Raw genomic sequence first — 13,639 nt, forward strand, 5'->3', positions numbered from 1 at the left:
ATATATATATAAATATATATATTCCAAAATTCCAACAGCCAAGGAAGCAGTGCTGACAGGAGCAGAGCCCCCAGGGAGGGCTGGGATGTCTCCTTTGCATCCTCATTTTCCTTCAATGGGCAGAGTTGTCCAGATGGAGAAGAATGGTGTGAGTTCCACCTTCCCAGAGGGAAAGCACACCTCAGCTGCTGTCAGCACTGGTGATTTAGAGCCAAAGCTTTGGATATTCAGGGGGTTTCTCCAAGCCTGCACTCCTGGAGCCAGTGCTTGTGGCTGAGACCTGCACCTTCCTCACTCTCAAGGAGAGACCCCGGCCTTTGGCACTGGAGGAAGATTTGAGAGCAGAACTGTTGGAATGTCAGAGTGCAGGGGAGGAACAGCACCACAGCCCCAACACGGCGAAGGGAGCGCTCCCCCGAGCGTCTGCACTTCCTGACTCTGCTGCCAGCTCCAGCTTTTGGGGGCCTGACTCCTGCGTATTGGAGCCCTTCCAGCACCGCAGCCAGGCTCAGACATCAGCCCAGCCCAGCCCAGCAGCTGCCAGAAATGACAGGGAATGCTCACATTCCTGCGCTCTTTTGGTTTTCCTGAGGAGCAGGAGGAAAATACAACCACCAAAAAAAAAATGAGCTCCAGGGATGCAGGAAATGCAGGGGCTGGGCTGGGAACCCTCTGTGCAGGTGGAGCTGCAGCATTTGGAGCTGAACAGCCCCACTTTGGGGGTTCTCAGAAGGAAATATCGACAGTGCCTGTCACAGCCTCCCAGAGGGGAGCAGTGTCACAGCACATCAGCCTGCTGGAAAGGAAAAAGCAGATGCAGGGTCTGAGGCCTGGGAGCAGCAAAGCTGGAGCAGCCCAGGCTCTGTGCATGCTAATTCCGTTCCCAGCAGCATCCTGTGCTCCTTTAACTCTGTTTTTTTTTTTTTCCCCTCTTAGCTCTTTGTAAGAGTAGTTTAGAAATAAGTTAAGGAATAAAATAGCTTAGAAATAAATGCTCTACACTGAGACTTTTTTGGGCCAGACTTCCCCAGTTCTTTAGGTTACAAAGGGCTGAGAAACATGCTGGGCAGCATTTAGAAGAACACTGGAATGAAGGAAGTGCCTGCCGGCTTTTGGCTTTAGGGGATTGTTCAGCATGCAGGAATATTCCACATTTCTGGCCTATTCTCTCATTTATCAGCCACACAGAGAAGTATCTGGATTTTCTCCAGAAGCAAAATCCTCACTCCAGACCCCATTGCTGTTTATTGCACGTGACAAAGGAGTGGGGAAAGCGCAGCAGGACACAGTGGGGACCTGGAAGGGGCAGCGATTTCACCAGGGAAAGCCCCACAAGGCAGGGGAGGAGCTGCAGTGTTTGCCACCCTCCCATCACAGACAGAGCTGCACACCCGCCTGGATCAGCCAGGATCACCCAAGGTAACCTGGATTTCTGACCCTGCACCCGCCCGGGGTCTGTGCTCCCTGAAGCCACAGAGGAGCCTCTCCTCCCACTCCCACTTTGTGCCCTGAGCCTCCTGTGCTGGGTTTACCCCATCACAGGGGTGCCCCAACCCCTGCATCTGGGCAGGAGGTGCCCAAACCCCTCCATCCTCACAGCAACCCCAGGCCAGTGTGTGCCTGCACGATCCCATTCCCCCAGCCCAGCCCTGACAGGAGGCAGCCTGGGGATGTTTTGCCAGGCTGGGGATGTTTTGCCAGGCTGGGGATGTTGTTTTGCCAGGCTGGGGATGTTTTGCCAGGCTGGGGATGTTGTTTTGCCAGGTCTGCTGCCCCCCCGTGCCTGTCCTGCTGTCTGTCCTGCTGTCTGTCCTGCTGTCTGTCTGTCCTGCAGTGATGGATGGCTGCTGGCTCTGCCTCCATCCCAGCACAGATCTGTCTCCCCGTGCCAGCAGAGGTGACAGCAAATCCATCAGCTGGGGACAGCACTCACGGGCAGATTGCTTTCAAGGCCACTGGGGGCTGGGCTCTGCCTTGCCTCCCACCCTCTGGTTGCTCTCCTCCCCTGATTTTACACAGTAAATCTTCATCTGAACAACCCCTGTGCACAACGTGGGTCACACAGCCAGGCTGGAGCACTTTGAATTAGTGTGTCACTGAGAGAAAAGGAAACGAGAAGGAAAAGAAGGAGTTTGCCAGAGTCTGGGTTCAGATTCTGAGTCCCCACGGGTTTATCAAGCCCAAAGCTGGACCCAGAGCTGGGCCAGGGGCTGCTTCTCCTCAGGGCAGGCTCAAGGGTGGGAATGCAGGAAAGGGGGAGATGGCAAATATAAACCACAGCTGAGAAAACCAGAGCAAAACGTGTCCATTCCACACAGCACCGACCTCGTTCTGCCTCTGGGGCAGGACAGGAGCACCCAGAGCTCTGCTGCTCTCAGCTGCCCCAGGCTCCCCAGGACAGGAGGATTGATCCTGCTGCAAGTGCCAGCTAAGCCAAACCAGCCGATTTAGCTGATGGAGAGGCTGTTTGGGATCCTCACGCAGAAGGTTTGACAAAGCCTGGTGATCACAGACACCTTCCCTTCCCCTCCCAAACACCAGCAGGTCATTCTTGGTGCTCAGGGAAGGAGCCAGGGCCAGCCTGGCCTTGCCCAAATCCTGGGGCTGGTGGGACTGAGCTTGTCCAGCAGCCCTGAGGGCAGCCAGCAGCATCAGCCCCGCAGGGGAAGGGACATCCTGGTGGCTCTGAGGTGACACAGGGGCACTTTGGAGCCAGCAATGCCCCCTTTGCCCTGGGTACCCCAAACACGTCCTGCTCTGGCACTGCCAGCACAGCCAGGGCTGCCAAAATCCTGCCCCCAGAGCAGGGCAGGGCTGCAGGGTGACAAAATCCTGCCCAGAGGAGCTGCAGAGAGCACCCTGCAGGCTGCAGGCTGGGCCAGAACACCTGCAGGGCTGCAGAGGCTGCAGAGCTGCCCATGCAGGTGATTTATGGATCTCTGCAGGTGCCAGGTTCCACCACAGGGCTCTGGACCAGAAGCCCAAAGCCTCCTGCAGCACTGCAAACTTCCCTTAAAGCCAACTGCTTTGGCATTTTAATATTTTAAGTGCTGACCCCTCATCGATTCCGTTCAGTCCTTTAAATCTTTAATTTACTTACTTCTTTGGGTTTTAAACCTTGCCTGCAATTGCAGCTAATTAAAAAGCTCATTAGTTGGCATCCTGAGCTGGCTCCCTGGGCTTTATGTACTGCACATCCTGAGGGTCTGAGCCATGGCTGGGGCTGCTCAGCCTGTTCCCACCTCCCCAGCTTTATGAGGTGTTCCATATTTTGGAAGGCTGCTCCCCTTTCCCCGGATTTGGTTTGGAACCACCCCTTGCTGCAGGCTCAGAGCCAGTCTGGCCATCCACGGGAGCTGTGCCACAAATTTATTCTTTATTTTATTATTATTTATTATTTACCCAGCACAGAGCAGGAGCTGAGCCCAGCCTGGAGCAGGGATCAGTGCATTCCCAGCCATGAGACACAGCCGGAAAGGGAGGAACCCGGCACGGAGCAGGGATGAGTGGATTTCCAGCCATGAAACACAGGATGTGCCAGGAGGGAAGGGAGAGCAGAGGGTGGGATCAGGGCTGAGCCGGGTCTGGCTGAGGATCCCAGCACGGAGCAGGGATCGGTGCATTCCCAGCCATGAGACACAGCAGAGAGGGGTGGAAGCCAGCAGAAAGGGCAGGATCCGTGGATTTCCAGCCATGGAACGCAGCAGGAAAGGGAGGATCCCAGCATGGAGCGGGGTCAGGCTGAGCCGGGTCTGGCTGATCCCAGCATGGAGCAGGGTCAGGCTGAGCTGGGTCTGGCTGATCCCAGCATGGAGCAGGGTCAGGCTGGGCCGGGTCTGGCTGATCCCAGCATGGAGCGGGGTCAGGCTGGGCCGGGTCTGGCTGAGGATCCCAGCATGGAGCGGGGTCAGGCTGGGCCGGGTCTGGCTGATCCCAGCATGGAGCGGGGTCAGGCTGAGCCGGGTCTGGCCGCAGCCCGGCCAGCAGCAGCCGCAGTCACCATCCTGGGAGCACCCGATGTTTGTCAGAGGCCGGGGCTGCCGAGCCCGGCTCGATGTCCCGGCTCAGGAGCGAGGTCCCCGGCCCGCCCAGCAGCTGCCAGGGTTCGTGCGGGGCTCCCTGCGCTGGGGATGCCGCACACAGGGGACACCGGCTCGGGTTTCACAGCCCGGCCCCGCTGTGGCGCCTGCCAGGCTCCCCCAGCCGCAGCAGCCGGGATTCCTGCGGGGACACACGGCCCTGGGGTCACCGGCGGGTGCCACCAGCCTGCCCGGCCTCCTGCACATCCCCAAACACAGCCCTCCCAAACAACACAGCCCTCCCAAACACAGCCCTCCCAAACTCCCAAACACAGCCCTCCCAAACAACACAGCCCTCCCAAACAACACAGCCCTCCTGCTCCCAGCCTTCCCAAACACAGCCCTCCCAAACACAGCCCTCCTGCTCCCAAAAGGGGCTGCAGCCAGGGTATTTCCAGATCTGTTTTCCTGCCAAGCCTCCAGAGAGCCCAGGGAGGGGATGCTCCCAGTGCTGAGCTCCTTCCTGGCTCACTGGTGCCAGGGCTGGGGCACCCTGTCCCTTCTGCTCCAGCAATTCCAGCTGTGGCACAGTGATTCCAGCTGCTATGGTAATCCCAGCTGCTGGCACAGCAATCTGCTGTTCCCAGATTTCCATTTCCCTGCCTTCATTTCTCTCTGCTGTTCCCAGATTTCCATTTCCCTGCCTTCATTTCTCTCTGCTGTTCCCAGATTTCCATTTCCCTGCCTTCAATCCTCTGTGCTGTTCCCCAGCCGGTGCCAGGGAAGCCCAGCTGCCTCAGCAGGTATGCTCTCATTAATGAGCAATTAGCTCCCAGCCTAATTGGGCAGCAGCATGGCTAATGAGCCCGGCCTGGCTGTGGCCTCATTATGCTGAGCTCAGCCAGAGGTGAGGCTGAAGCTCTGTCCCATTTCCTCAGAGCTGCTGTGCACTGCCCCAGGGCTGGTGGATTCTGTTCTCTTTGCCCTGGAAAAGCTTCCCTGAGCCCTGCCCTGCCCATCACACCCTCCCTGTCTGTCTGTCTGTCCATCTGTCCGTCCCCTCTTGCTCACTGGGGGAGTTTCTGATCTCTCCTCCCTGTGTTCACAGCTGTGAGCACAGACACACACAAACCTTGGACTGGCTGTGCCCACACCAATGTTTCTGTTGTCATTTGTCACCTGCACACAGGGCTGGGACCTGGGCAGAGGAACAGGGGCTGTGCAAGGAGCCAGGGCTGTGCAGAGGGAAAAACCAGGGCTGTGCAGACCTCAGAGCACTGCCAGGGCTGTGCAAGGAACCAGGGCTGTGCAGACCTCAGAGCACTGCCAGGGCTGTGCAAGGAACCAGGGCTGTGCAGAGGGAAAAACCAGGGCTGTGCAGACCTCAGAGCACTGCCAGGGCTGTGCAAGGAGCCAGGGCTGTGCAGACCTCAGAGCACTGCCAGGGCTGCGTGGAGGAGCTGGGGCACTGAGAGAGGCAGGGCCAGCAGGGGCAGATAAAGCTCCCCACAGAATCCTGCAGTGCTCTGAGCCATCAGCAGCTCCAGCAGCGCCTTTAGGGCTCCTGTAATGGATGGCAGGGATGCTGGAGCACGAGGCACTTAGGGAAGCTCCTCACGTCCCTCCCCACCATGTGCTGAGATCCTTCCTTGCCATGGGAGAGGAGAGGCTCAGTCCTGTGCTGGGATTGATTTCCCACCAGCCCAGCCCTGCATAATCCCAGCATTCCAGCAGGCAGGCAGCAAATGGATGATTGTGGGCATGTTTGACAGCCTTGCCTTCACCGGGGCCTTTCTTCCTAAAAACCCTTTCTGCACAGCCCTGGGTGCATCCCTGGGCTCGCCCACCTGCCCTGGCTGACGTTTCATTTATTGCAGCCTCACCTGGCAGGGAGCTGGGTGTCACTGCATGGCTGAGTCTGCAGGGGCCAGGCAGGGCAGGGATGGGCTCTGCCAGCCCCAGCACCATCCCTGTCCCTGTGGACTGCCCAGAGCCCACAGAATGCTGCAGGTGGATGTTACTCACCAGTCCAGGGACCAGCAGAACAATTCCTGCATTTCCCTGGGAGCACAGGGTGGCAAGAGCCTGGCCAAGCCTGGATAGTGACACAGAAAAAGCAATACAAAGGAAGAGACCTGGGGGAATTGTTCCTCTGGTCCCTCTCCAAACCCAGATTTTCGTCTCTGGGGTTGATCCCAAAGTTTTCTCCCTCCCTTTGAAACTGGCAAGAAGTTCACCCAGCTGCAATCCCAGGCTTTGGGTTTCCTTCTCAGGGAATTCATGGCTGGTTCTCTTTTCTGTGCCTTTGAGCCAAAGTGGAGATGAGGGGAAGCTGTGAGTGCAGAAGGGGCTGGGGGCCTTGCAGGAGAAGTTAAATGGAAGGGCAGCTCTGGGAGCAAGAATGATGGAGTGGAGTCCAAGGAAACGTCTCCAGAAAATCAGCAGTAAATCCTCTTCACTGCATATAAGAAATCGATATTGCCATTGGAGCAGGGACATCGGGAAGAGCAGAAGGGAATTTCATCCTGAGAAAAGTATTTACAGTGCAGAGAGCTCAGCCAGGTGAGCCGAGAGCTGCACCTCACCCGGGGAGCTCAGGCACCACAGGGAATTAACAGCAGCCGTTCCTCAGCCATTAAAAAAGGCAAGAACAGCTTGGCCACCCCTGTCAGTGCAAGGGGGGCAACTCGAAGGAGGCATTTCCTGGGTGTTTTTGTGCATGGACACAGCAAGAAGGCAAGAAATGAAATTTAACCAGAAGAAGCTGCGCATGGAGGGGCTCTGGGACAACAACCTGGCTGGGGGGACACATGGGGGCCAAAGGAGGCCAAAGGGGGCCAAAGGGGGCCAAAGGGGGCCAAAGGAGGCTCTCTCTGCCAGCCCCTGGCGTGGGACAAGCACAGTGAAACAGAACTGGCACCACTCCGTACAACCAGGCAGAGCCAAAGGTGCCCGCCCAGGAGGGGAAGAGCAGGAATCAGCTGGGAAATGCCCCCTGATCCCACTGGGCTCGCCCCGAATTTCTCTGTCTGTGGAGGTCTCTGCTTTCCCCAGCACGGCACAGACGCTCCGGGCTGGAATTCCTGAATTCCCGATTCCCGAGGATCTGCTGCCATCCCGTGGCAAATCCTGCCGTGGCACCCGGGGACAGCAGCCCAGGGAAAAGCAGCTCCGGCCACAGCTCCCACCTGCAGGGGATGCTGAGAGCGCTGCTCTCCTCATTCCAGGTAAATCCAGGTAAATCCAGGTAAAAGCAGCTCCGGCCACAGCTCCCACCTGCAGGGGATGCTGTGATTGCTGCTCTCCAGGTAAATCCAGGTAAATCCAGGTAAATCCAGCCGGACACACGGAGCTGCTGCTCCTGATGGGTCCCTCAGGGCAGGGAGCAGGGCAGGGGCAGGGGAGCAGCATCCCCTGCTCCAGCTGCACAGCACAGAAGCACGGGACAGAGCAGAGGGTGTAAATAACCCGAGCCACACTGAAACTGTGGCACTGCAGTTACAAACCCCGGAGCCGTGAGGATTCAAAGCTCTCAAAGCCTTTACTAAGTTCTCTTCCTTCTCTGTTGCATCAATAGTGGAAATCCATTTGTCCACAGCTCTTTTGAAAGAACTCTTTAAAAAAAGTTGGTTTTGGAGTTTGGTGTGGCCCCTCTTACCTGCTTTCCCTTTTCAGGGTGGGGTCAGAGAATGTCAAGCCGACTTTGTCCAGACGTTTCTGCACTGGGGTGACTCAGAAAATCTGTTTGTGTCAGGGACCTTGTGCTGAGCTCCTTCACTGCACCCAACCCAGCCTGAGGCTGTCCCAGGCTCTGGGGGAGCACCAGGAGTTGTCTCCTATTTCCCTGTGCCCCACTGTTGCGGCACCTTCCTTGTGTCCCCCTCAAAACCCCAAACTGTGGCTCCTCCCAGCCAGACCCGCAGGTTCCTCCTCCTCCTTTATCTCTGCTCCATCTGGCACACCTGCTCAAAAACAAACACGGTCCCAGCAGCCCAGAATACATTTCAAATGAACGTATAAAAAAGAGCTTTTATTGACACCAATAAATTGATTGGGGCCATTCCTTTGGAGCCGCTTGCTACAGAAAAAGCCTCTCAAAGGCAGCCCGAGGCAGGGCAGCAGCATTTACATTTAGATGAAGGCATTTCTGTCACAACACCTCCCAGCACTTTCTGGCCCCGAAACTCTCCAGAAGAAATCAGCGAAGCCAAGGAGCCTGGCTTTAAATAACATAGAGGGGAAAGGGAGAATTTGTTTCTGCAATGCTCTGCATGTTGTAGTCTGGAATCACAATCTGCAGCAAAGGAATGTGAAAGCAGAGTGGTGACACCACAGAGTGCTCCTCTACCCCTGAGGGTGCCCTGGCACTGCCTCAAACACTGCTGCTGACTCCATTTCATCCAAAACCCTGCAGCTGATGCCCATTTCACTTAAAACACTGCTGCTGACTCCATTTCACCCAAAACACTGCTGCTGATGCCCATTTAATCCAAAACCCTGCTGCTGATGCCCATTGCATTTCCAACACTGCTGCTGATGCCCATTTAATCCAAAACACTGCTGCTGATGCCCATTGCATTTCCAACACTGCTGCTGACTCCATTTCATCCAAAACCCTGCTGCTGATGTCCCTTTCATCCAAACCGCTGCTGCTGATGCCCATTTCACTTAAAACACTGCTGCTGATGCCCATTTCATTATTTGCCAGTCCATAAAGAGCATGAAGCTGTGAAGGAGTGAACTGGAGAGAAGGATAAAAGCGACAGCTGGATGACACTAGAACAACTCAGAGGAAGGAAACCCCCCCCCCAGGGGTATTTTATGTGTTTTATCCAATCCCACCTGTGCTGTTGGAGCCTCACAGGAGCTCTGCCAAGGTGCAGGTGACAAAGGCACACAGCTGATGGTTCCAGCTCTCACCCTGCCACAGCACAACCCCATTAACACAGAACCACAATTTAACACCTGCACCTGTTCAATTTATATGCAGGGGTAAAAGTCCTCCCCAGCCCTGTCCCCGTGGAATTCATCATTTTACACCTGGAAGCTCAGGACCTGTTCAGCAGGACAGGGCAGCCTGAGCCCCCTCAAGTTCTACACGGAGCACAAGGAATTAAAAAAAGAAATGTCAAAATAAATGGCAGAGGCTCGGGAAAAGCACTTTCAGAAGCTATTCCCAGCAGACAAGAGCTGACCTTCCCCTCATAAAATGCCAGGGGTATAAAGAGAGCGGCCTCTGATGCCCTTTGCCGTGGAGCCCTCTCCAGCTCACAGCTCACAGCTCTGTGTGCTCAGAGCCACCATCACCCTGCCCTGGGGCCCAGATTCCAGAGGGTTCTGATATCCCCGATAAACCCCAGAGCAGGGAGGAACCTCCCCACCTCCCTCCCTCCCTCCCAACACTGCTCTGCAAAGCTCCCTGTGCCAGCCCAGGGCTCCCCTGGCATCTGCAGGTGCTGATCCTCACCTGTCACACCGCAGCCCCTGGGGGAACCAGGAATTCATGGAACTGAAGGCAGATTTCAGCTTTTCAGGGAGGGAACACGGAGTGACTGTGCTGATCCTCACCTGTCACACGGGCAGCCCCCGGGGGAACCACAATTGATGGAACTGAAGGCAAATTTCAGCTTTTCAGGGAGTTACTGTGCACCTCCCTCTCTGCCATTTCCCCTGTGGAGGGCAGCTCTGGCCAGCTCAGGCTCAGCTGTGCTCGACACTGGCACAAATGAGGAAAAATCTGTCTCCAGTTTCTTCTCCCAGGAAAAGCAATTCCCAAAAATGCAGCTGCTGGGGTATCCCCAGGGTATTGCACTGGAAACTGCGCAGCAGGGCAGCAATGGGACTCGAGGATGCAGAAGTGGAACCGGACATGATGCTGGTGTTTGTGTACTGTGCATTAAAACCAAAATTATCTCAAAGAGGGAATAAACAGAGCCAAAAAGGGACAGGTTTGAAGCAAAGTGGCCAGGGCAGCACCCACATCACCCCAGGTGAGAGCAGCTCCTCTCCCACCAACAACAATCACGAGACACATTTCACTTGCAGGCAAAACCTGGCTGCTGTAGTGTAGCTTGGTTTTATTTATGTCCACAAATATTTCAAAAAAATTACAAAATACTCAAATGGAGAGAACACAGAAGTCACGATTTCTGGGTTTCTACTCTGTTTACACTGTGTTATCCCATGGCAAACTACTCATATATACATTAAGCTTCAAGATATATATAAATGTAGCAGTCAGAATGTACACTCTGCTCAACGGTGCAGTGAAACAAGCTCAACCATGACGACATAGAACAAGAGAGACGGTTCAAAAACACTAAAGCAAAATCTTAAAATAAACTTTTGGAACAGAGGAAAAATAAAGAGAGATTTCTTGAAAGGAAATCAAAAGGTCTGGGTTGTTTTTTTTAACAGGGCATCGAACACCGAGATGGCTTCAGAAGCCACTGCAGGTAAAGTTGTAGTTAATCACTGGCTAAAACTGAGCAATTTCAGTGCTTAATTGTGAATCACGTGAACAAAAAAGCTCCCATAAAATTATTAGAATGCTCTTCTGGGAGAAAAAAAAAATAAAATCAATGAACAGCTTTAGAACAGACAGCAACTTCAGCTGAGAAATAAGGAACACAGAGAGGACCACTGGAGGGAATTAGCTTTTCCTGAAGAACTATGGCTAAAAAACAGCAGGAGAAGGGACAGAAGAAATGGCTGAAGTGGCCAAACTCTCCCAAACTCCCCAGTTCCACACAGTAAAACAAAAGGAGGGGAGAAACTGAACTGAACTGTGCCTGATGAGACCTTTAAAGCACTAAAACCAAAAGTGAGGCACTCTCTGCTGAGCAGGCCCATCCTCGTGGCTGCTCAGCCCTGAGCAGAAATAATCCCAGCTCCTCGAGGAGCCCTTTTCACCCCAGCACTGCCCAGCGCCAGGCCAAGGACTCCCCTCCCTCCCTCCCTCCCTCCGCTCTGGCCTGAGCTGGTGGACACAGCCCATCCCTCCCAACACTGCAGCCAGAGCCAACACAGCAGCACTGATCACCCCCTCAGCACTGGGGCACAGCAAAGAGGGAATTCCAGCAGGAAAATCCCCGGCTCTCCCCTCCACCCTTGCCTTAGAGGGCCGGAGCGTCGTTCCTGCGGGCTGAGCAGCAGAGGTGGGTGAGCACTGGGCCTGCAGCTGAGTAACTACAACTTCACCAGAGGGGCTCAGGACAGTCCTAGGACACAACCATCACACTGGACAGGCTACACAGCAGAGAGCACTCGTGAGTGGAGAGAGAGGATGGGGGCAGCTGTGCACCAGCAGAAAAAAACGAGCAGCAGGTTCAGATGTCCATTGGTCGCATCACCCTCTGCTCCAGCAAGAAAAACTGGGGAAAAAAAACTTCAAAAATCTGCCTGACAAGGAGAGGTGTCTCCTTTAATGCTCACCGTGTGCTCCTCTCCTCTCCCCAGCCTGGTGGGAAGCACCAAGAGGAGCTGCCCTGCAGGACTGTGGGGCTGGGGGCAGTGCCACTGTCCCAGAGCACTCGGCTCCCCAGGGACACTGCACCGGGGGCACTTAAGCAGTTTCTGCTTATATAAAACCCAAACCCAAACAGTCAAAGAGAAAAACAGACTGGTCTTTGCAACACAACCTAATGAAAACCAAGCTGCCAAGTCCACTTCCCTTAGGAACTCGTGCAGCAGGAGGCAGGAGAAGCACGTCCTGCCCAGGTATGCACTGCATACACCACCGTGGCTGCACTGGTCTGAGCCATGGACGGCTCCAAAAAGAGATTTTTACAACAGATTCTTTCTCTGAACCTTCTGCCTAAAGTCAAACCCAATGGAGCTAGGTTAAGTTTCAAACCTCAGAGGAAAATGAAGTGAAAATGAACCGTTGAAGGTGGCACCAAAAGGGCCAGCGGGGTCCAAGGGACATCTGAGCTGCTGAGAAACCCAACTCAACGAAACCAGCTGCAGAACAGAGAGATGGAACACCAACAAAAACCCCCAAACAACCAAACCAACCAAAAAGCCAAGAACAGAAACAGTCATTTGCAACATTATCCCTGCAAATCCCTTTAATGCTTATTGTTGATATCAAACCAAATGTCAAGCTTTTACCCATTTGAAATTATTGATACCCATCATTCCCTTTAATTAAAGGGATAATTATATATATATATTTTATTAAAAAATCAACTCTGTATTCTGTCAATACCAGGTAGGAATTCACAATTTGTAATGTTACTGAAAATCAAGATAAACGTTTCTGGAGTTTGTTTTGTTTTGTTTCTCCCCTCTACCCAAAAAAAGTTATTTACAGACTTAAAAAGCCATGCTGCAGAACTGAGCTCTCTTTTAAAATTATGAAGATTTCCTACAATGTATTAAAATAAAAGTAGATTTTTTTATTATTATAGCACTTGGATTCAGAGCTTGTTACGTCACCTACTTGCAATCCTTGTTTTTTTTTTTTAGTTACCTATAGATGCATTGAGTGTCCCTTCACGCACAGTGACTTGTGTTGTGAACCTGATTCTAGCACCTACTGAAAACAAACTAGTAAGAAAAGAAAAGAAAAAAAAAAAAAAAAAAAACCAAGATTGCAGGAAGTTCTCTGAATGTTCCACACAGTCCTGTATTTCCAAGAGGCTTCTGAATACGTTTTCATGCAGGGAGACCCACACCAGTCTTGAGAAATCTTCTCTACAAATGAACACTATGCTGATAAGTCTCTACTTGTTGGGTGGTTGCTTCTGTTTTAAATATATAAAGAAATCTTTATAAGATATTCTTTTCCTTTTGTAGCTCTTCTTGTATGTAAAAATGTTCCACTCCTTCCCAAGGACTGGGGTTTCCATAGCCAGCGTTACAAATAAATAATTTATTACAACTGTTTGTCGCCTTCTTTTTTCAGTCGACTGCAAGAGAAAGAAAACTCATTTTAGCACAACACAGAGGTGTGAGACACAGGAGACTGCTCTGCCCCCCTGTCACCCCTGCAGGGAGCAGAGGCTGCAGGTTTTGAGCTCTGAGCACTGTCACGTATTTTATGAAAAATCCTTTCGTTAGGATCTTTTCTCCTGAGAAGCTTCAGCTTCTCCATGTTTTGCTGCTTTGGAATGTGATTTGGAGAATTGTTTACCCAGCATGTGAAATTGTTTTGACTTGATGACCAATGACAGCCACCAGTGTTGAGGCTGTGAGCAGACACAAGATTTTATTATCATTCCTTCCCTTCCTTGCTAGCCTTCTGATGAAATCCTTTTCTCCTATTCTTTTAGTAAAGTTTTAATAGATCATTTTTTTTTAATATATCACAAAATAATAAATCAGTCTTCTGAAACATGGAGTCAAGATTCTTCTCATCTCTTCCCTTGCTGGGGTTGCCTGCAAATTCCACAGAGCAGCACCCTGGGCAGTGCCCTGGCACAGGGAACCCCACAGGTGGGCACGGTCACCAGTGCCAGCTGTGCAGGTGGGACATCTCTGGGGATGCTGCAGTAGGACACACACTCAACTACTCTCATGCTGTGCCAGAAATCTGGATTTCACTTCCCACCTGCCCCAAGCAGGCCTGAGCACAGCTCAGACACCAGGGCTCAGCACACAGCAAGAGAGGAGAAAAC

The 13,639-nt window shown here is 53.0% G+C and overlaps 1 protein-coding gene across 4 annotated transcripts in view; it reads right to left on the minus strand.

Moving 5' to 3' along the window:
* Positions 1-10,079: 10,079 nt before the first annotated feature.
* Positions 10,080-13,639, minus strand: part of RERE (arginine-glutamic acid dipeptide repeats) — a 116,367-nt gene continuing 112,807 nt past the window's right edge. For all 4 annotated transcript variants that reach the window (XM_054517131.1, XM_036396124.2, XM_036396123.2 and 1 more), the window contains one exon: positions 10,080-12,931. In XM_054517131.1, the coding sequence (XP_054373106.1) occupies positions 12,898-12,931 (34 nt within the window). In that variant the 3' untranslated portion in view covers positions 10,080-12,897. The remainder of the gene's footprint in view (positions 12,932-13,639) is intronic.

Source organism: Molothrus ater, chromosome 23, assembly GCF_012460135.2.
Source record: "Molothrus ater isolate BHLD 08-10-18 breed brown headed cowbird chromosome 23, BPBGC_Mater_1.1, whole genome shotgun sequence".
In the NCBI taxonomy this organism is placed as follows: Eukaryota; Metazoa; Chordata; class Aves; order Passeriformes; family Icteridae; genus Molothrus; species Molothrus ater.